The 23,131-nt window shown below is 45.0% G+C and overlaps 1 protein-coding gene across 2 annotated transcripts; it reads left to right on the top strand.

The window, feature by feature from the left end:
* Window positions 1–3,128: 3,128 nt before the first annotated feature.
* Window positions 3,129–21,138, top strand: chd4b (chromodomain helicase DNA binding protein 4b). Of its 2 annotated transcripts, none has more exons than XM_076108849.1 (40): window positions 3,129–3,383; window positions 3,699–3,912; window positions 4,334–4,458; window positions 5,557–5,811; window positions 5,896–6,011; window positions 6,134–6,233; window positions 6,341–6,545; window positions 6,653–6,774; window positions 6,912–7,035; window positions 7,198–7,370; window positions 7,870–8,115; window positions 8,344–8,547; window positions 8,669–8,880; window positions 9,061–9,192; window positions 9,286–9,385; window positions 9,602–9,793; window positions 10,167–10,367; window positions 11,166–11,303; window positions 11,417–11,538; window positions 11,626–11,799; window positions 12,015–12,156; window positions 12,273–12,522; window positions 12,616–12,740; window positions 12,846–12,938; window positions 13,031–13,172; window positions 13,261–13,430; window positions 13,567–13,753; window positions 14,237–14,323; window positions 15,279–15,370; window positions 15,478–15,611; window positions 16,132–16,276; window positions 16,387–16,543; window positions 17,299–17,384; window positions 17,514–17,775; window positions 17,855–17,911; window positions 18,109–18,279; window positions 18,398–18,506; window positions 19,110–19,242; window positions 19,342–19,537; window positions 19,921–21,138. In XM_076108849.1, the coding sequence occupies exons 2-40, from the start codon at window positions 3,849–3,851 to the stop codon at window positions 20,115–20,117; spliced, it is 5,940 nt and encodes a 1,979-aa protein (XP_075964964.1). In that variant the 5' UTR covers window positions 3,129–3,383; window positions 3,699–3,848; the 3' UTR covers window positions 20,118–21,138. The 2 variants fall into 2 exon arrangements, with proteins under 2 accessions (XP_075964964.1, XP_075964963.1); XM_076108848.1 differs by having other exon boundaries at window positions 13,564–13,753.
* The last annotated feature ends 1,993 nt before the right edge of the window (window positions 21,139–23,131 follow it).

The following is a 23,131-nucleotide window of genomic DNA, read 5'->3' as shown; positions in this document are numbered from 1 at the left end:
AGGTGGGGCAACTCTAAATGGACCTGATGTTTACCACGGGATGGATGCTGGGCCTCATGGTGACTCTGGACTTCACCAGCATTTCCGCCCACGGTCATTGTGAGACAGAAATGTGACCCGCGACCTTTTAGTCTCCCCGTCCTTTGCGTTGCTACTTCTGTGCACTTGAGGGCAACCTGCCTCAGCAGTGTGAGCGCAGACGAAATTATGGTAGCAGGCAGAAACACGACTGCTGTGCATGAGCACGCTCGCGTTGCTCAGGCATCTCTGCCAACAAAGAGCTGAACGCACTGCTGTGCATGAGTGTGTGCGTGTGGAGCGTGTGCATGAATATTATGGGATGGCAGGCGGTGGTGTTGTCAGGCAGGGAAGTGGGGGTGGCAGAGTGGGCGGTGAGCTGTGTGCACATGGGGGGGAGGGGGCAGAGGGAATGGACGACCCATGAATATTATGGGATAATGGTGGTGGTGGTGGTGGTGGTGGGGGGGGTGTATGAGGTGGAAAGATGGCAGTACATATGGGATATGGAGGGAGTAGGAGGAGGTGTGTTGGTGACGGCATTGCACGTGAGTGCATGTGCACGCGCACACATGCGCATGTAGGGGGCATTCAAGCGATAGTAACAGACAACGGCCAGACATAGGCCTTTGTTGCTATGCAATCTGCATGTACCGTATAGTGGGGAATATTGCAGAGCGGCCATAGTTGTAGAGGAAACAGTGGAAGGCCTCTGGGAACACGTTAGGACGGGTTCCTGCCCTATTCTCTTTCCATATCTACTGAACCCAACATGCAGAAAACACCATCTCTGATACAACAGAAATATTTGCTACTATGAACCAAAAGAGAACAAAATGAACGCACTTTGTTCGTTCTCCATGAATGCATTTCTGGCCTTCAGGCAGCACGGCACAGACCTACAAGTCAAATGGTAATAGATGTTGAACTGGGAGGAAATTTATCATATTGTTGCTACTTTAAACTATACAATCATCTGAAAAGAAAGCTCATGTGCATCTTTAAAAGCTAAGATATCCATTTAAAATGTATAGGAAACGTAATTAAGATAATATGTGTTGTTACGGTATAGTAATCCATGGCTCCCGGTCTCAGTGGTAAGTTGTCTACTTTAACTTTAAAAAGAAGCAGCCTGCCAGTGGGTCAGTAAACTCTTGACGTGCAGCCAAACAGCACAACTTTATTTCAAATTCGATAAGAGATCCCAAACTTTCTTCACAAATTGAATATTTCATGCAGAATTTTGTAAGTGTAAGTGTTTATCAGAGGATGCACAAGACATCTAACTGAAACGGTGCTGCAGCCATTTAACCGCATGGAGCCTTAGGTTTAGATTTTTCATATTAAGTTCATAAAGCTTCAATAAAGAGCTGGAACTGGACGACACGTAATATATTGTATGATACTCACAGACAGGGAGAAAATATATCTAACTTACAGAAAAAAAAATACTTCAAAGAGGTATAAGTGACTGAATGCCCCTCACAGTGTATCAGTACGTCTCTATGCAGCTTAGACTCTTGCGTTGTCTTTAAGTGCTTCTTCTGAGCCCTGATTTGAGTTCAGAACTTTTCAAATAGGACTTGTTGAACATTCAAGTGATTTCCCTTTAAAACACCGGTGAGGACAAAGCAGACCCTGCAAAGCCTAAAGGACTGTTTGATGGCAACTTGTATTTAGTTATTTATATTTTAGAAATCCAGCAGCACCGAGCCACAACGTGCTGCAGCACCAGAACCAAATCAAACCTTTGACCGGCTTATTGCTTGGATGGGTCTGAGATGTGCAGTAGCTCAGGTCTTATTTATGAATGTTTTTTTATGAATGAAAACGCCTTCAGGTGCTTCCCCTGTGCTCTTATTTGGACTTGTTGCACATTCGTGTGCTTTTACTTTGAAATATAAAACAAAACAGATCCTGCTGAGCCAAAATGATCATATAGCGTCCACTTTTATTTATTGCTTTTAAATATTTTACAAAGTAAGCAGCATAAAGCTACAATGTGCTGCAGCACCAGAACAAAGCGGAGAAAAGTGCAGCCGCAGCAGGCCGGTAATTGATGTTTTGGTGAATTTATTAAAACATTTTTCTTTTTCACTGCATAATTGCCATCTGTAGTTGACGGTGTGTGCCTTGAATTGCATGTCTTCGTAATCCTAGTACCATAAAATAAAAAACTACCTTTCACAGTCATATTTACAGATTTGATGTGTCCCTGATGTCCAGCAATTTAAATTGTATTTACTACTTTACAAACTGAACTTGAAGGCAACATTGTGTGAATCAACCTACTCACCTTTGGCCTGCATCCCACCACAGCAGACCAAGATACAGGCATGATGTCCGTCCCCCTTGTGGACTTGCACACCTGTTGGCCTATGTTGCCCTTGAAGTACTTTTCCATACATTGACAGTGAGATCACCTTCTTTTTTGGTCACTGAAACAGATGTGGTGCAGCGTAGCAGCGACTGCGCTGTGACAGGAGGCCTCGGCCTGCTGAACAGCAGAGTTGGCACCATTAAAGTATTTGACACACATCCAGTTCTGTTACCCCAGCAGGTTCAGCAGGCCTGCTTGACCTGCACACAGCACTGCAGGCATGCGGTCTACCTGTGTTTGGATCACCTGAACAACAAGTGACGGCTCTCTGACTCTGGTACGCTCACTCCCACATGAAGTGAGTATTATGGTCTGTCACCAGTGGACTTGAGTTCCCCCTGGAGACCATGTGACTGGTGTTTTTTTTTTTCTTCTTCTTTCTTGTCTTTTTAGCAGTTGTATATTATGGGATGTATTGCTGGTACTGCTGGAGTATTATGGTCTGTAGGGGGGGGGGGGGGGGAGTGTCACTATGACAACGAGGTTGCTAAGGGGGCTGGGACTACTAGTGGAAAGGGGAAGGAGTGTGCATGCAGGGAGCCCGGTGCACGCATGTCTAGCAGCATTGGTAGTGTGCGTGCGCGCGTGCGCGCGTGCGAGCGCGTGGTGGAGGGGGGTGGAGGCAGGCTGAGTATTATGGTCTGTCCGTTGCGAGGTAACTATGCAGAGTCCTGTGCGAGTGTGGGAGGAGGAGGGGGGGGGGGGAGGATTATTATGGGATGTCTGCCCCTTTGTGTGTTTGTGAGGATGTTAGCTAAGCTCTGCCTGTGAGGTTGGGGGACGGAGCAACGTGTTCTGGGTCATTGACGGATCTGTTTTTATTTTATTCCGCTGATCATTGATTCAGCCGGGCTTAACGAATGAGCGCTAAATGACAACAACTGCCGCACAAACAGCCTGACTTGTGTTCATTCTTGCACCGAGAGAGAGAGAGAGAGAGAGAGAGCACACACCTCGACCCGGGACTAAGCTCACACACACTACAGTAAGTTTATAACGTGTGAAGGTAGGCTTTCAAAGCTTAAACTTTTCTTCAATGTATTGTTTGAACTCGCCAATGCGAGATTTGAAGCACACACTTTAAATAATGGTGAATGCCACACTTAAGTTCATTCACTCCTGTGTGGACTAATACCTGCAAATCAACAACAGATAAATGTCAAAGCATAGATAATCCAGTTATCCAACTTATTTTGAGCACGCAGGTGGTTAATTAGATCAGATGCTGTGTAAATATTAGGACATTGAGGAAGGATTGCGTTAGCTACCGACCAATGCCATTTATTTATTTATTTTCCAGCACCCACCGCCCCCTCCCTTCCTGGACACCCCCCCGGTCCATTCTCCAACAGTCCCACGTCATTTTTCCCTCCTCCCTCGCGGACCGCGGAGCAAGGTTTACGAGGGATTAATTCGACCAGCAAGACGTAAAAATTAAAACGCTGCGGAAATGTCTGGCAGCGAGGATGAGAGGGAAGACTTTGGAGCCGCGGACGAACCCTCACTTCTTCACGGTAAGCTCGTTTTTTTTGTTGTATTCCTCTGAAGAAGGTCCATCTCTCTGAGCTCGCGGAAGCTAACGTTAGCTTAAGCTAGCCTGTCCGTCACTCGCCATTATCGACTAGTTAGCTAACTTCCAGGGGAAGTGTTCATGTGTTTTTATTTCTTAACCCCTCGTATCCCGTAAATCTGCCGTGTGACTTCTCGAGTGCGGGCGTGAACTGTCAAAGTTTCAGAGCCCGGAGAACAGACAAGTTTCAACCTGTTCTGTTGTGGCATTCAGGGTGTGTACGTGCGCGCACTGACACTCGCCATGTTCGTGCCAGTGCGCGTGTCTGTGCTCCTCTCTCCCTCCGGGGTCTGCAGCAGAGCTACCATTCCGCGTGTCTTTTTTTTTCTTCCTCGCTTTTAACGGACAGCATGTATCACCCGCAGGTGAGGACGAGCTCGCGGATGCTGTGTCTGACGTAGAGGAGGCACCCAAGACGAAGAAGAAGAAGAAAGCCAAGAAGAGCAGCCGAGAGAGCAGGAGCAGCAAGAGGCAGAGACCCATCAGAGAGGTTAGTTTGGCAAACTTTCCGTGTGCATTGTCAACTTGTTGACTCGGGGAACCCCCATCGTATGTGGTTTCTTTGTCAGATTTGACCTGGTAAACAAACATGTCGATCCACAACGTGGGGTCACATCTAGGGGGTGCACACTAAAACAAGGGACCCCTGTGAGTCCTTCGACTCCAGATCAGGACCTCCTCAGATCTACATGGACATGCACAAAAAGTGAATTTTCTTTGTAGCTAAATAGTTAGCTAATTCACTCATTTTTCATTTATTTATTCACAGCAGAATGTGAAGCAAAACAGCTGTGTAAAGGATGCATTAATCATAATTTCGGTGCATGTATGATGTCAATAATTCAAGAGGTCAAAGATCATTTGTTGTCATGATGCAACACTGGGTTAACATTGCAAAAACAAGTGCTTTTTTTGTTGCATCAGGAGTAAATTTAAACAGCAGCAACAAAACAATTCTTTAGGTAAATAATATGGCAATCATCTTAACGTGGCAATTTCAAAGATATTAATTTAAATAAATGTCACGATCTATCGACGAAGGAGGTAACACACTGGTGATTGAGTCTATGGCCCACTGAAGAAAGTATTGCAATATTTATATATATTTACAGTATTTCAAACTGGGTATTTGTTATACAGTTTTTTAAATTCTCAAAAGAAATCTCCCGTTTCTGGGTTAGTCCTATTTCCTCCATCTTATTTTCCTTTGACTGGACGTCAGCTTGGAGACGTCTGGGTTGTGATTAAAATAAGAGAGATAAGCATTTCCTTAAAATCAGGGCTGCAACTAACCATTAGTGCTATTTATGAATCTGCACATCATTTCCTCAATTAATCAATTAATGGGTTTGATTCTATAATACCTTTAACTAGTCAATACTACCAAATATAATGTAGCAGAGCCCAAATATAAAACATTTAAACTGCTTGTTTTGTCTGATGGTACAAAAACCCAGATATTCAGATTACGATATGATTGATTTACTGAAGGGTTTTAATAATTTGCCAATTAGTCAATCAACAGAAAAAAAAAAATAAAAGCACCAGTGTCTTGGTGTGATTTGCAAAGTGTCTTTTTGTTTTGCAGGAGTTGCCAGTCAGCTCCCCGGAGCACCTGCTCGGAGTAGAAGCAGCAGAAAGAGATGCAGAAGAGGGAGGTATGCGGTCGGCGAGTGAAGGAAGTGATTATGCCCCTGGGAAGAAGAAGAAGAAACGTTCCAGCAACGCCAAAGATAAGAAGAAAGGAGGCGCGGCAGCAGAGAAAGGAGCCTCATCCAGCTCGAAGAGCAAGCGTAAAGATCCGGAACCAGAAGACGATGACGACGACGACGACGATTGCCAGGTAAAGATTCATTCAGACTCGGCTGCTGAGTGGATAATTAATGAATTCCATCAGGGCTAACGTGACAAATTAACCTCCCCTCAGCCTAAAAGCTCCACCCAGCTGCTGGAGGCCTGGGGCATGAAAGACATTGACCACGTCTTTACTCAGGAAGACTACAGCGCCCTCACCAACTACAAGGCCTTCAGCCAGTTCGTCAGGTGAGGAGACCCCTTTCACATCAGTAGATATTATTGCCTCTACCTCGTTATTGAAGCAGCTATGTAGGTAGGTATGGAAATATAAATAATCACTGTACACCTTGTACATTGTATGTCCTTAGGCCTTTAATTGCAGCTAAGAACCCCAAAATTGCTGTGTCCAAGATGATGACGTTAATGATGGCAAAGTGGAGAGAATTCAGCACCAACAACCCTCTTAAGGTATTGAAATCCCGAACAAGTTTGCAGGTCACCATGTTGCTTTTCCCCTCGTGTGTTTGACAGCAGAGAGCAGCGTTTCTCACTCTGTGCCGTGTCATCTCATGTAGGGTTCCGCCACTGCGAATGCGGCCCTGACAGCCGCCAACGTGGCTGCAGCTGTGGAGAACATGGTGGTGCCAGGAACAGACGGAGGACCAGAGACCAGTGCCGCCGCTTCACCCGCTCCTGCTCCTGTCGCAGCTCCGACACCCGCTGCACCCCCAGCAGCCCCGGCACCTCCACTCCGCAAGGCCAAAACCAAAGAGGGGAAAGGTGAAGTACACATTATTGTTAAGATAACGGTATGTTCAAATGTGAAGATGAAGGTGGTTTGTTGGTTATGAACCTCCTGATTAAACTTTATCTCTGTGTTTTCTCAGGTCCCAATGCTCGCAAGAAGTCTAAGCCCGCATCTAAGCCTCCGCTGAAGCCCAAACCTAAGAAGGTGGCTCCACTCAAGATCAAACTAGGCGGCCTCAACAGCAAGAGGAAGCGCTCTTCGGTAAGATACTCTCTCTGTCCACCCGCTCTTTATATTTGAGAAGTAGACGTTATAATCAGACGATTGATAATGTGCTTTAATGTAACACGGTATTTCTCTCTTTCCCGATCTCCTCTCCCTCGCCGTTTCTCCGTCAGAGTGATGAAGATGAACCCGATGTCGACAGTGACTTTGACGACGGGAGTTTCTCTGTGTCAGACGGCTCCAACCGCAGCAACCGCCCCAAGAAGAAACCCAAGAGTGCGAAGAAAAAGAAGAAAGGTTGGCAATGGAAATATTCCTTAAATAAGAAGTTGGTTCTGTTACCTGTGCATCGGTACTGGACAGATTTTGGAACAGACAGCAGATAAATGGAGGAGGTTTTGAAGGCCATTACTCCTAATATGTCCAGGTATCAAATGTTCTGTTGGTGTCCTCTCTCAGTGGAAACGGAGGATGGCGATGGCTACGAGACAGACCACCAGGACTACTGTGAGGTGTGCCAGCAGGGAGGAGAGATCATTTTGTGTGACACCTGTCCACGAGCTTATCACATGGTCTGTCTGGACCCTGATATGGAAAAGGCCCCCGAGGGCAAGTGGAGCTGCCCACACTGTGTGAGTATCCACTGGGTCCTATGTTAGAAAAGATTGGGCCCGATTCCTGGTGTAAAACAATGCCACCTGTCTGTCAGGTATTGTTGTGTGGAAGTGTCTTACTGTTGCATTAAGTTGCAGTGACAGGAGGGGGGGTTGGTTTTTGGGAAATGGACTTTTAAAATGTTTTTTTTAAATATCTTTTTGTGTTCTCCATTCTTCTTTGTCCTCTGCTCCCAACCCTCTTCCTTATGTTCCCATCTATCCTCTCCTATTTCCCACCACATGTCTCTCCCCCCCCCCCCCATCCCCCATTTCCTCTTCTTGTCCCTCCCCCCTCCACTGTGGCTCCACACGCGGGCAATGCACAAACACCACCCCACCCCCGGCTCTCTTGAAAATCACCCCACACCCCTCCCTTGTTTCCTTTCACTCCGTTCCGCATACCTTCCCTGCCTGTCTGCCCCCCCTCCCCCTCCCCCCTCACACCACCTCCCTCTGTCTGCAATTCTGCCACCAGGAGAAGGAGGGGATCCAGTGGGAGGCCAGGGATGAGCTCTCTGAGGCCGAAGGGGAGGATGAAGAAGACCGGAGGGACGAAGGGGTGGAGGAGGAAGACGACCATCACATCGAGTTCTGCCGCGTGTGCAAGGACGGAGGGGAGCTGCTTTGCTGTGACACCTGCCCCTCCTCCTACCACATCCACTGCCTCAACCCTCCTCTCCCTGAAATTCCCAATGGAGAATGGATCTGCCCCCGCTGCAAGGTGAGCACCGTGCACTGGCGCGTGCGAGTCGGTGTGCGCCCACGTAGGAGTGTATGCGGATGTAGATTCCATCTTGTGCCCGCCTACAGTATTTTAGTTAAACCAAAGCAGCTTTTATTTTGCTGATATCACTCCTGTTATTTTTCAAAACCAGAATTTCTGATCAGTGCTTCTGTTCATTGACGAGCATCATAAATTATTTCCCTCCCCTTTCCTACTTCCTAACAGTGTCCACACATGAAGGGCAAAGTCCAGAAGGTAATAACATGGAAGTGGGGGGATCCGCCGGCCGCCACGCCCGTCCCTCGTCCTGCTGATCTCCCTGCCGATGCTTCTGATCCCCCGCCGCTGGCAGGCCGCAGGGAGAGGGAGTTCTTTGTCAAATGGTGCAACATGTCTTACTGGCACTGCTCCTGGGTGCTGGAGCTACAGGTAGCACACTCTCTGAAAACTGTATCTACTTGTAGTTGACAATGTGTATTTTTCTCCGCACGCACAAGACGAGACAAACGCAAACCCAACGCTCCCCTTTTTCTGCCTCCCTGTCGCCCAGTTGGAGCTCAACTGCCAGGTGATGTTCCGCAACTACCAGAGGAAGACCGACATGGACGAACCGCCGCCTGTGGATTTTGGAGGTGAGGGTGATGTAAACAAAAGCACCAAGAGGAAGAACAAGGATCCTCTCTTTATCCACATGGAGGAGGAGTTTTACCGCTTTGGAGTCAAGATGGAGTGGCTGATGATCCACCGCATCCTCAACCACACGTAAGACACATAAATAATCTCATATGAAATACAGATTTCACCTATAAAAAGAAGTACAGTGAATGTAGTAGACGGTGTGGAGCCATCAGACAGTTTCAGTCATACACACCTGGAGAGCAAACAGTAATAGTACTTTATCATAACTCCATCTTTCTTGTGTGTTTCCTCGTCTGACGTTAGTGTTGATAAAAAGAACGTCAATCATTACTTGATCAAATGGAGAGATCTGGCCTATGACCAGGCAACCTGGGAGAGCGAAGACATGGACATCCCAGAGTTCGACACCTACAAACAGACATACTGGAATCACAGGTATACAGAGGCTTACAGCATGTTGGATGATTCTTCTCGACACGAATGCAGTTGAAAATATTTTTTTTGTAACCTCTGTGATACTCCTTTAAGAGAGTTGATGATGGGTGATGAGGGCAGACCTGTTAAGAAGCTGAAGAAGACGGTCAAAATCAAGAAGGCAGAGCGTCCACCGGCTAATCCAGTTATAGATGTAAGTATGATGAAACCTTGAAGCAAAGAAACTCTCCAAACACAGCGTTGGTTATTGTGAAACTGATCCTGCCATATGAAATCTTTTCATTGGACTAATAAATTATTAATTATCAAATGAAGCGTCACTGTCGAGGGTATTCCCTCGGCAGAATAATATTAGCTTGAATCAGGACAGATGTGGATTTGATATTTATTATTTGTTTCTTCCTTCCAGCCCACCATCAAGTTTGATCGGCAGCCTGACTACCTGGACAGCACCGGAGGCACCCTGCACCCCTACCAGCTGGAGGGGCTCAACTGGCTGAGGTTTTCTTGGGCTCAGGCCACAGACACAATCCTGGCCGATGAGATGGGTTTAGGAAAGACCGTACAGACTGCTGTCTTCCTCTACTCATTGTACAAGGAGGTGAGAACTGTGTATATGATTGTCTTGCAAGCAGTTTTTGTGTCTTCCTGTTCTGATGCTATTTCCAGCGTCTGAACTGGCTGCGTCCAGTCTGCCCTCCCCTGTCAATCAATATTAGTGGGAGGGGTTTCAGACACGTGACACACAGTAACTCTGTCCATTAAAGGGGGTAAGCTCTAAGTAAGGAACTCTATCCTAAAGGCAGGGCAAGACAAATATAGTTGTTCACATATCTTGTTGTTTAGCGGATAAACTGTGGCCGTGTTCAGTGTGCGTAAATGAGAAGCAAACTGTAAAGTGCTTTATAAATTCAGCCATTTAATAATAAGTCTATTCTTTACATGTAGACGTTGACTTTGTCTTCCTGGTACAGGGTCACTCCAAAGGTCCCTTCCTGGTTAGTGCTCCCCTGTCCACCATCATCAACTGGGAGAGAGAGTTTGAGATGTGGGCCCCTGACATGTACGTGGTGACCTACGTAGGGGACAAAGACAGCAGGGCGGTCATCCGGGAGAACGAGTTCTCCTTCGAGGGAAACGCCATCCGAGGCGGGAAGAAAGCATCCAAGATGAAGGTAAGGAAGAAAGTAGAAACGTGATGAAAATGAAAATATTAGATATCTTTGATCTGAAGTAGTGTAGCCAGTTTGAATTGGTGCCCTGCATGCTAGCACTTGATGTCCGATTATAGTATCAAAAGTTACACTGCTAGGAATTTACATTACAAAAAATGCTGCCAAATTATACAAATGTGTGCCACAGTTTTAGCTTGTGGGGCTGATCGCGGTGAAGGAATTTCCCTTGTGGTAATTATGACTCAACAGCGCAATAAGCAGTGTTATTGCCTTTTTCGGGGGGGTTTGTTAGGCTACTATTAGTTATATTGGGTTGCTTTTTTACAAAGACATGTTTTGACAAAGACAAATAAGTTTTAAAACTAATTAAATTGCCCACTTCTTCATTGTTAATGCAGAACACAGAAGGCCAAACCGGCGCAGCAATTTTTTCAGCTGTGCCGCTTTGGTTGCGTCTGGTTACTTTGACACAGATTAGCTGCAGAAGTAAAAATGTCAGCACAAAGTAAAATACTTGTTCCGGTTGAAATGAAGGCAGAAGTACGGCGGGAGAGAGCGCAGACGCATTCATTTCTCCACCACTCCACTTGTAGCTTACATTGTGATTGGACGGCTGCGTATAAAATGACAGCGTTTCACCCACAGTTGAACAACTCTTGGTGACCATGAATACAACCAAAACGTTCAGCGCAGAATAGACTGTCAGCGCCTCTTCATGCTGCTAGCGGTTGTAGCAGAGTGTAAATATGCGGCGCTCCCTTTGCAAAGAACTGAAACATTTTTTTCTGTGCTTTACAGAAAGATTCAACGGTCAAGTTCCACGTCCTGCTGACATCCTATGAGTTGATCACCATTGACCAGGCTGTGCTGGGCTCTATTGAATGGGCCTGTCTGGTGGTGGACGAGGCTCACAGGCTCAAAAACAACCAGTCCAAGGTAATAGAGAGAGTACTTAAAGTGTTTATCCTGCGTTTAAGATGTAATTCTGATTATTTATTGTTTGCTCAATGCTTAAAATATGTTTTTTTTTTACTCCTGCCTCTTGTTAGTTCTTCCGGATTTTGAACAACTATCCGCTGCAACACAAGCTGCTGCTTACTGGCACTCCTCTCCAGAACAATCTGGAGGAGCTCTTCCACTTGCTGAACTTTCTGACGCCAGTGAGATTCAAGTAAGTAGCCCCACATGTTGCCACAGCAGAGGACACCCCACCCCCATCCGATATTTATGTATTTTTATTCTCTTTCTCTCTCTGCAGCAACCTGGAAGGGTTCCTGGAGGAGTTTGCAGACATTGCCAAAGAGGACCAGATCAAGAAGCTCCATGACATGCTGGGACCTCACATGCTCAGGAGGCTGAAGGCCGATGTTTTCAAACACATGCCTTCAAAGACTGAGCTCATTGTTCGAGTGGAGCTGAGCCCCATGCAGAAGTACGTTCTAGAAAGATCTGTAGCGTTATATTTTAACAGTAACAGTATACCTCCATTAAAATTAAACCAGTCTGCATGTTGAAGAATATTGATTGGCATTTTTCTATCATTACTACTTTCTGGATCGTGTGAATAATATATTTTCCTTTGTCTAATCTCTGAATTCTGTTTTCTCATTATCTTTGTCAACCTTTTGTCTTTGTTGTAAAAAAAAGGAAATACTACAAGTTCATCCTAACGCGTAACTTTGATGCCCTGAACACTCGTGGAGGAGGAAACCAAGTGTCTCTGCTCAACGTGGTGATGGACCTGAAGAAGTGCTGCAATCACCCCTACCTCTTTCCTGCAGCTGCCATGGTACGACGTTCAAGTTGTCTGGGAACAAACTGTTTCTTTTGGGGGTGAATCATGTCTTAAGTATTGGAACATCTTTACTGCTCTCAGTTTATTGAAATGTATTTCTCTGACCGTAGGAGGCACCAAAACTTCCAAATGGCATGTATGAGGGCAATGCTCTGACCAAGTCTTCAGGAAAACTGACGCTGCTCCAGAAGATGATGAGGAAGCTGAAAAACGGAGGCCACAGGGTTTTGGTCTTCTCCCAGATGACTAAAATGCTGGACCTGCTGGAGGACTTCCTGGAGAACGAGGGATACAAATATGAGAGAATCGATGGAGGAGTCACCGGCAGCTTGAGACAGGAGGCCATCGACCGCTATAATGGTGCATGCACTGTTTGTATTACCTAAAAACAGCTGCTCTGGTCTGCTATCAGTGTTCTAACCTTCTTTCTTTTTCTGTCGTTCCTTGCAACAGCTCCTGGTGCTCCCCAGTTTGCGTTCCTCCTCTCTACCCGAGCTGGTGGTTTGGGCATTAATCTGGCTTCTGCCGACACCGTCGTCATCTACGACTCTGACTGGAACCCCCACAATGACATCCAGGTATGCAAACCCCGATTGTAACCTCACAGCCACGTCAGGATGTTTGTTTGTTTGGATGATAGGTGATCAAGCTGTTCGCTTCATGTGTGTGTGTGTGCTTCGTAGGCGTTCAGCAGAGCTCACCGTATTGGCCAGAACAGGAAAGTGATGATTTATCGCTTCGTTACCAAAGCCTCTGTGGAGGAGAGGATCACGCAGGTCTGTGACAAGGAACACAACTAGATCAAAATTGTGTCGCCGATGTCGGGGTTCTGTTAACACCTGCTCACCACTTGTTTGTCCTCCACCAGGTGGCAAAGAAGAAGATGATGCTCACTCACCTGGTGGTGCGACCCGGTCTCGGCTCCAAGACAGGCTCCATGTCCAAGCAGGAGCTCGACGACATCCTCAAGTTTGGAACTGAAGAGTTGTTTAAGGATGAACTTGGAGAGGGTGAGTGAACTTTAACCCACTGACAGATTTGGTGGTAAATGTAGTTTCTGCTTTCTTACCCTTTTTGTTTGACTCATCCTGCTTCCAGGAGACAACAAGGAGGACGACAGCAGTGTGATCCACTACGATGACCACGCAGTCGACGGTTTGCTAGACAGGAACCGGGATGTTCCAGATGAGACTGAGCTCCAGAGCATGAACGAATACCTCAGCTCCTTTAAAGTGGCCCAGTATGTGGTCAAAGATGAAGAGGAGGAGGTACTTTTTCACAGCTAGGAAGGGGATGTCACCAGTTCCTAAAAATGTCTTGAATTATAAGTCTTCACTACAGAAATACACTTGCATTTGAGTCTTTTTCGATCAATATTAATTACTTTTTTCTCTCTGTGAGGAGGAGGAGGTGGAAAGAGAGGTGATCAAGCAGGAGGAAAGTGTTGATCCTGACTACTGGGAGAAGCTGCTGCGTCACCACTACGAGCAGCAGCAAGAAGACCTCGCTCGTAATTTAGGCAAAGGCAAAAGAACTCGAAAGCCAGTCAACTACAATGACGGCTCCCAGGAGGACCGAGGAATAAGACAGGGTACTGGCCAATATATAACTCACTCTCTGTGTGTGTGTGTGGGTGTGTGTGTGTGGGTGTGTGTGTGGTGGTGGTGGTGGTGGTGGTGTTGTAATGTGGGAGATGAGTGAGTGCATGGCATGAAGTCTTATGTTAGTATTAGATTTGGTATAGAAACATGTTAGTTGTGTGTTATTTAGAAATTGATCCTGCAGTCTCTCACTTTGGTCCACTTAACACAGATGCATTTTAGTAAACTAAATACTGGATTACAAGGACAGCAGGGGACTTATGAATACTTTAAATACTAAACACAACAAACCCATGAAAAGACATTTACTAAATAATGTATTTATAGAAACTGAGAAGCAGTAGCTCCCCCTCCTGGCTGGTTGACAGTAACTGAATGGGGCTTCGGCTCCTCGAGGAGTTTGGACGTTCTTTATCGTTTGGTTCTGTTTCTCTTTCGTCCCTCCTCAACATTCCTGTCTGTGCTCCCTTTAGACTGGCAGGAGGATCAGTCGGATAACCAGTCTGATTACTCGGTGGCCTCGGAGGAGGGCGATGAGGACTTTGATGAACGGGCTGAAGGTAAGGCTCAGTGTTTTGATCACTGCTGCTACGAGAAGAGGTGTGTGTGCGTGTGTGTGCTTTTGAGCCACCACTGTTAACTACTTATGTGAAGATACAGATGTTCCACTTAAGTTGTTTGAGGTCAGTCATTAAGATGTATTTGCTGGAGACATGGAGCCCTAACCCTAACCCTTCCTGTTGGAGCCCCAGTTCTTTCTCCCACTAACATCCTTCAAATCACCTCTACAGATGTTCATTCAGATTCAGACGACAGCTATAATTTCCTCATTGACAACCTCTACAACTACTCACAAAGCGCCACTTGCTGCTGCATCGTCTGCATTGAGCGTAGAGAGGCAAGAAAAGACAGAAAGGAAAAGGAAAGAGAAGGAAAAAAGGAAAGAAACAGGGAAAGATCATTATAACCAACGGTTTCTCGGCCAGCTGAAATGTCTACCTGCACTTTAAAGAGGTTGTTGTTGTTCACATTAACTGTTAATTAAGTTGTCTTAAAAGGCACTTAACAGCGTTTGTTTAAAAAAGGCACTGTCAGTATTTCAGATGAAGTTGTTCCTTTGTATTTCTTCAATTTCTTCAAGTTGATTCATTTTATTTTGACCATTAATTTATAAGCACAGAAAGATGTACATGTTTTCAGTTGATTGTATTTATGTTTTATTCAATTATGGCTCTGTTACTTGAATTGCATTAAATGAAGTATACCACCACAACAATGCTCTCAGTTGTAAATGTTCTGAAGCGTTAACTGTTGAAGTGCTGAGGGATGAGGAGAAACGGCTTCAGCAGGATCACAGTGAGTCGTGATGAGCCGTAAGTGGAGCATCTTCACAGAGCAACTTTAGGACGTTAAGAACGCAGACGATGATACTTCAAAATGTCTGATTTTCATGATCTCAGTGAAACGTTATTGACTGGAATGTCTACTCAACTACTTTGTGTCTTGTCGCTTTAGCAAATGCCCGCAGACCAAGCCGCAAAGGGCTGAGGAACGATCGGGACAAACCTCTGCCTCCGCTGTTGGCCAGAGTGGGCGGGAACATCGAGGTGAGTTCCTGCAGATGAAAAATCAGCACAAAAAGAAAAACAATAAAAAAATCCTTTTAAAGTGACTTTACATTTGTAAACGTCCTGACCTCTTTATTACCTGTCAGGTTTTGGGCTTCAATGCACGCCAGAGGAAGGCTTTCCTAAATGCAGTGATGCGTTATGGGATGCCTCCCCAGGATGCTTTCACCAACCAGTGGCTCGTCAGGGACCTCCGGGGGAAGTCTGAGAAAGAGTTCAAGTGAGTCTCATGATGTTTTCCTACTTGTATAGGGTTGACTATCAAACCTCTCTACTTTTATTTAATCTGTAAAGTTGGCATCAAAAGCCGGGTCAGATTTGTGAGTTCCTGATTTAATTCAAAATGTTTCCTGTTTAAACCATTTTATTTAGGTTAAAGTTCTCGTGGGACTTATGTTTAGACCACTTTTAAGAAGTGTGGCTGTTTTAAGAAGTTTAAAGAATAATAGAAAAATGTCTGCATAGTACAGAAACAATATTACTGGCAATAAAATGGAAACCTTTCCAACAATACGCAGCCTTAAGTAGTGTTACAGCTTACTTGGCTGGGTTGTTTGCTTTCGAAGCCTCTTAAAGCTTTTAGCAGTCATGAATCTGGTACATGTGTCATTTTGTTTAATTTTCAATGTGTTTTCTTGGTGCATTTCTGTGAAATGTGCATCTCGTGGAGATTTTGATAACTTCCAAATGTATTCACCGTGGCATCCGTCCACCTTCTTCTTCTTCACCAATGTTCTCAGGGCCTATGTGTCTTTGTTCATGCGTCACCTTTGTGAGCCGGGCGCAGACGGAGCCGAGACCTTTGCAGACGGCGTCCCGCGTGAGGGTCTGTCAAGGCAACATGTGCTCACCCGCATTGGTGTGATGTCACTTATAAGGAAAAAGGTATGGTTTACCCGTTGGAAAAGAAACACTACAAAATATGTTTAGACAATTCAAAGCATTCAAACACTGATTGAGTGATGGGGCTGACGGATTCACGTGTTGATGAACAGGTGCAGGAGTTTGAGCATGTGAACGGTCAGTGGTCGATGCCCTGGATGGCCGAGCTGGAGGAGAACAAGAGGGCTGCAGCTTTGGCTGCAGGTGAAGACCTAAAGACTCCTTCTACTGGGACGCCTGCAGACACACAGCCCAACACTCCTGTCCCAGGTACACACCCTTCACACTTAGTTCTTAGGAAGTCAAATTCCATTAGATTATTTACAATATAGAAACGATCACTGCAGATAGGTTATTTCATTTCAGCGACTGGCATCGTAATCAGAACATCACATCAAATGTGTGTTGTAACATTGTTCTTATGGGTATCGTTTGATAAATGACATGCATTTCCATTTCCTGCCAGCCCTAACCTCAGCGCCACATGCTTTACCTCAACTTTACCTCAACTTTTACTCTCAAACTAGTCTCTAAACGCTTCGCTCAACCCACGTACTCCCCTAAGCATGTAGATACACGGCTGTGATGGGCCGGTCTGAGTCCAGGACGTGTTAGGGGCGTAGGTTTGTTAGCGGACGCTCTCGCCGTCGTTCTTGCCCCCAGACATTCGGAAGGCGGAGATCTCTGATTGTCTGGTATCGCAAGACTACTTTTACCTGGACCGGAACTTAGTGTGAATTCTAACTTCACATTTAAATCCAAGCCATGACCCGAGAAGTTGTGTTGCAATAAAAGATATGTTATAATTTAGTCTTCATCAAGGTTCTCTTGACTATCGGCTTATTTTCTGACACCCTCTTGTGGATAAAACAAGTAACAACTGGACACATGACACACTTTTTCACTCATTCAGCTATTAAGCTTAAGAAAATGTAATTTGTTTTTAGTGACCGCTACAACAGAAACAGGATAAAATGCACTCTTTGCATGTCCGTGGTTGACCTGTGTTTTGTGTTTCTTGTCAGAAGATTTGTCTAAACCAGACGACAAGGAAGACACGAAGAAGGAGGGCGACGATGGCAAAGGAGCCAAAAAGACCGACGATCCAGAAGTAAATTCTGCTTTTATATCCACATCATGTATTTATGTCTTCAGTACAGTCCAATAAGTTATGTGCAGCAACGTTATACTTGAATTTGCCGATTTGTATCTAATTTGAAACTGACTACCTCTCCCCTAGATTATCGAAATCCCAGATGAGTCTGAAAAATCCCCCGTCCTCGAAAAGAAAGAAGAAGTGGTCGACTCTGCTGTAGTTAAGGAGGAGAAAGAGAAGGAGACAGGCAAAGGAGACGACGAAGGCAAGGACAAGGAGGCGGATGACACAATCAAGGAGAAGGAAGAGAAGGACAAGACTTCGGAGACGGAGAAGGACACTCCCGCTGAGGTCAAGGGAGAAGCTTTGGAGAGCAAGATGGATTCAGAGGAGGACAAGTCGAAAGGTGAGGCAACTGTTTTCCATCGTGTCTCGTTTCCTTATTTCCCTTTCCTACCTTTCTAACCGGGCTTCTCTTGCTTCAGCTGAGGAAGGAAAAGATGAGAAGATGGACACCAGTTCGCCTCCAGAGGAGAAGAAAGGTACATAATAAAACACACGCATACACTGCAAGTACATTAAAATACACACTTTGTTAAATGATGTAGACATCCTCAAAGTATCTTTAAGGGAAAGCTAAATGTACATTTCAACAATCACATTGGTATCATAACTTAATTTCACTCATTTAGCTTTAAACTGTGGTGCTTAATGACGTGTTTCTGTTGTTTTCTCGCAGAGCAAAAAGAGGAGAAGGACGCTGTAAAAACAGACGAGTCTGGCAAACTGCAGAACGGAGAGAACGCCAAAGAAGGAGCAACAGCTGCACCGGTGGTTAACGTCAGCGAAGAGAAGAAGAAAGCCACCAAGCAGAGGTTCATGTTCAACATCGCTGATGGAGGATTCACAGGTGGACACACACACACTCTTACACACACACACTCTTACCCGCACACACACACACACGTTTTTCTGTCTCTTTATTCTCTCTTTAGTTTGTCTTTTAACTTTTCTGCCCTCCTTCTCAGAGCTTCACTCTCTGTGGCAGAATGAAGAGCGGGCGGCCACCGTCACCAAGAAGACCTTTGAGATTTGGCACCGTCGCCATGACTACTGGCTGCTGGCTGGAATCATACAGTATCCTTTTCAAATGAACAATTCATTGTTAGTGTGTGTGTGCGTGTGTGTGTGCGTGTGTGTGTGCGTGTGTGTGTGTGAGATCGCTGTCTTCTGAAAACCTGAAACGTCACATGTTGGAAATTTAAGATATGTTCTTTTCAGCATTATTCAGTGCTGACTCATTTCTTTCCATCTTATACATGTTATGTAAGTATTCATAACATAACGAACATGGAGGTGTCTGCTTTTGTAAAAATTTGCAGAAACTTCAAGCTGCCAGTACGAAGCACACCAGTTTTGTCTTTTATGGTTTTCTGTTACGCGATCGAGGTGTTTGTGTGGATTCAGAATTGTTTAGGGGTCTATCGATCCATTCAAAGGATACCAGAGCAAGTCATCAGGCCACGTTGTGCAGTGAGGGACCGTCTCAAAAGAATAGACGTTAACTGAAGGTTTACATGAACAGCTCCACTTAATGATGCCCCAATGTGTAAAGTTATCCATGCAAGATGATAAAGGATTTATTGTCCTCAAAACGTCTATGAGAAAAGAAATTGGCGTATAATATTATGACCCTCACAGGACAGTAGTGTTGTTGCACTTGACCGCAGCGTCTCTCAGACACGGCTACGCTCGGTGGCAGGATGTGCAGAACGACGTGAGGTTTGCCATCCTCAATGAGCCCTTTAAGGGGGAGATGAGCAGAGGAAACTTCCTGGAGATCAAGAACAAGTTCCTGGCCCGCAGGTTCAAGGTAAACTGAGCACGCTCACTAGTATCACATGTTTCACTTCTGTCTGTGTTTTCTGTTATATCTCACTGGGCTTGTTGTCTTTCTTTGTTCCCTGTGTAGTTACTGGAGCAGGCGTTGGTGATTGAGGAGCAGTTGCGCAGGGCGGCTTACTTGAACATGACGGAGGACCCAGCCCACCCCTCCATGGCCCTCAACACTCGCTTCAGTGAGGTGGAGTGCCTCGCAGAGTCCCACCAGCACCTCAGCAAGGAGTCCATGTCTGGAAACAAACCGGCCAACGCAGTTCTACATAAAGGTAAAGCATTCAAATGAAATTAGATTAAATCATCTCACAATAGTATTCCTTTAGCTTGAATCACAATTAATAACTCCTCGACAAATATAATACCAACAGTAGAGAAGGAGAGATGTTTGGCTGTAGTGAGTGTAAGAACAATGACAACGTGTTAGAAGTTGTATGATTTACAACTTTGTGCACCTCTGTTTGTTAGCCTGCTAGCCACATTAGCTCCCACGGTTGTTTAAAGCCCTATCAACGCTATTTTATTTAGTACATTTTGCGAGCTTAATGCTAAAACATGATTGTTTTGAATCCTTGAATTTCACCCAACACAAAACAATCCTTCATCTCGATTACCGTGTTGGCGCTCGGAGCTCATATGCGTGTTGTATTTACAGTTCTCAAACAGCTCGAGGAACTGCTGAGCGACATGAAGGCCGACGTGACGCGTCTCCCGGCCACCATCGCCAGGATACCCCCTGTCGCCGTGCGGCTGCAAATGTCCGAGAGGAACATCCTCAGCCGACTGGCCAGCCGGGGCCCCGACGTCACCGCTCAGAACCAGACCTCGCAGCAGATGCAGGTGCCGCGCTGACCAATCACAACCTCGCTCATTTCCCTCTCACTGACTCAGGCTAGTCGCCCTCACCTCACCGCCATGTAGCAGACGTCCTCCCTCTCAAACCGCCATGTACAGCACAGCCAGGTTAGTCGTCCTCCTTCTGCACCCACAACCCATTTCTGGACTCAGAGGAGCATCAGCTATGCTGCTGGACTTTTGATTTGAGAAGACTGGAACTGCAGATGCAAGATGGTCGCGAATGGAAACAAGTCTTTCTCCTCCACTGGGCTTCAGATGCAACTCCCGTAAAACCTGAGCACTGTCGTCGTGACTGGACTGTGGGCAGCTCCACCGACCGGTCCTGTTCTGTTTTTACAACAGGGTCAAACACGTGTATGTAACTGTATGTAACATGAAGAAGCTAGACGGGAGAAAAAGCAGCATGCTCGGAGTATACAGGTGCTTTGTAGTCATTTTTGGATTATTGAAGTCAAGGGATTTTATTGTGCCCAATTTCGCCTTTAGAAAATTGTGATTTCTTTTTAAGTCATTCAACTTTAACGTCTTCACCTGTCTGTGTGTGCGTGTAGAGAGAGAGTGTGTGTGTGTGTGTGTGTGTGTTTCCTGTATGTATGTATAAAACAGGGCATAATAATGTGCGCCTCTACTGCAGAATGCCCCCGACGCTGAGAGACTGTTACTGTCATTTTTCTATCAGTCACTCAGTTTCGGTTACCTCTTCCTGTGTCCTTAACCTCCACCCCTCTCGTCAGGTGACCCAATCCAGGATCAGCTCTCTGTGCTCAAGCCCCGACCAGCACCTCGACATTCCTAACTGCACCACAGATTTGCTCCCTGGAAACTCTCCCGAAATATGGGCATGCAATAGCTGCACAGCTTTTAGGTACATGGGATGGTTTTGAGAATGATTAATTTAATTTCTTACTGTATATTGTTCTGTTGTTTTACATTATTGAATATTATTATGGTTACCACCTTGTTGTTTCTATCATTGACGTTTGTTTTTATGAACTACAATAAAAAGTCAACCGTTTTTCAAGGTTTTTGTCCATTTTTAAGGAATTGCCATGAAAAGTGGTTAACACCTTCATGTTCCCGTCAGGATGAATTGTATTCATTTAGTGTAATCATCAGTTCAAAATCTCAATTTGTTCAACACTTTACGACACAAAAACGGCAAAGCTAACTTATATCCAATCATCTGCGGCTGTATTTTGTCTTTAGTGAAAATTAGCAAATGTTAGCATGCTAACATGCTAAACTAAAACCTAATCTCAGCGTAGCAATCATTGTGAGCAAGTTAATATTTTGGCGTTGGCTAAAAGCACCACTGTGCCAAAGTACAGCCTCGCAGAGAGCAAGGCTGCAGACTTCTCTCGAAGTAAAGTGACAAATTAACCAGAAAAGTTTCTCAACAAGCTGCCTTGAGCTGTGCTCGCAGATGAACATCATTCTGCCAAAAGATATTCTCTCATTTGATGTTTAAATAATGGTTTTAGAGAGCACAGTCTGAGACGTTGGTCCTTATCTCTCCCATTCAACTGGAGAAAGCGGATATGATCCACCGTTCATTGACCCCTGCATTTGTTTCTGTTTATTTTTGTCAACTTAATCCTCTTGATGCTGATACCAGTTTAGGAAAGTGCAACTGTTGAAATAAAACAAAAGAGTAACATAAATAGGGTGACCTACTTTGCATACAAACCTTGAAAGATGTGGCAGAATTTACATGGAGGCAAATGTTGGTCTGCAGGAGATGTGGAAAAGCAGGAGAGCATTTGCACATAGAGGAGGTGGTGAGAGGAAGAGCAAGGGCAAAGAAGGGGACCGGAAAAAGCCCATTTTCCTCCTCTTGATGGCTGGGTAATTTAGAAAATTAGAGTAAATTACAGGGCGGGAGGATTGGCTGGGCTGGTACTGATGCCTGATAGTCTTATCATGAGAGAGTCGGAGGCTGGGCAAAAGTGAACACAAAGTAAGAACAAGGGGCGCTAACCTAAACTGTAACTTGACTCTCTGTGAGTTTTACTGTGTTTGGAAGGAGAGACGTACATCACAGACAACGGCACAGAGGAGAGACTGGATTCAACCCATCACTTCCTGGTGCAGAAGAGCCCAGACTGCCAGTGAGTCCGCACTGCAAGAGTCCCTGAAATGTCTTGTAGGTGAGTGTCTCATATTTTCCTAATCTAAAAACTTCCTGTGACGTGTATTTCAACTTCTTCAACTCTTGCCTCCAGTCTTTGTTATGTTTTGGTCTTTATTTGGCTTGTGCTGCTGTAGTACTTACTTAACACTAGAGGTACCAACTCTGCACCAAAGATAATTTTGTTAATGATTGTCTGTTGGTATCTGTGTTTTCTCTAGAAACAGGTTTAATATTGATTCTATTTAATATTTAATAAATTGTGTCCATTGTTAAGATAAGTGTGTGATATGACTAAAATCCTCTATCACAGTATTTTATATTGCAATACATCTATATATAATGATATAATAAAAAAAAAAAGTTTTATGTTTAAATCTAATAATGCCAAAAAAACAGTCCTCTGCATTCACTTTCACCGTCGCCCACATGGATTAACACACAACACACTGAGAAATATTATCGGGATAGCTGCCATGGTGGAAAGATTTCCGATGGTTGACAAATCCTAAAAGTGTCACGGTGATACTGCCGACCCTTAAACGAGCCAAACGACTGTGTTCAAAACATTTTGGAGATGTGCAGCCCAGATAACCAGAAAATAGTGAAAAATGTCTTTCACTATTTCCCAGAGTCCAAGTGAGATCCTTGAATTGTTGGTATTTAGATAGAAAAATATAAAAACGGAGAGAACAGCAAATCCTCACATTCAAGAAGGAGGAAAATGAGGATTTATTGACTAATTGTTTCAACAGTGTTAATAATTTACACAGAGGAAGGGCAGGAACAGAACAGCATGTACAGTAATTTCCTCTGAACAGACACAATCGGATGCCTTGCATGCAACAGTCGGCTGCATGTGACATATTTGTTGTCTTTG

Source organism: Anarhichas minor, unplaced genomic scaffold, assembly GCF_050575085.1.
Source record: "Anarhichas minor isolate MPS153535 unplaced genomic scaffold, ASM5057508v1 ptg000041l, whole genome shotgun sequence".
Taxonomy (NCBI): Eukaryota; Metazoa; Chordata; class Actinopteri; order Perciformes; family Anarhichadidae; genus Anarhichas; species Anarhichas minor.
This window is presented reverse-complemented; position numbering and strand designations above follow the sequence as displayed.

Excerpts from the sequence above, each read along its gene's own strand:
- chd4b (XM_076108848.1), top strand. The coding sequence starts at position 3,849 with ATGTCTGGCAGCGAGGATGAGAGGGAAGACTTTGGAGCCGCGGACGAA. Across the intron at positions 6,546-6,652 it reads CAAAACCAAAGAGGGGAAAG|GTCCCAATGCTCGCAAGAAG; the intron begins GTGAAGTACACA and ends GTGTTTTCTCAG. Across the intron at positions 19,538-19,920 it reads CAACGCAGTTCTACATAAAG|TTCTCAAACAGCTCGAGGAA; the intron begins GTAAAGCATTCA and ends TTGTATTTACAG.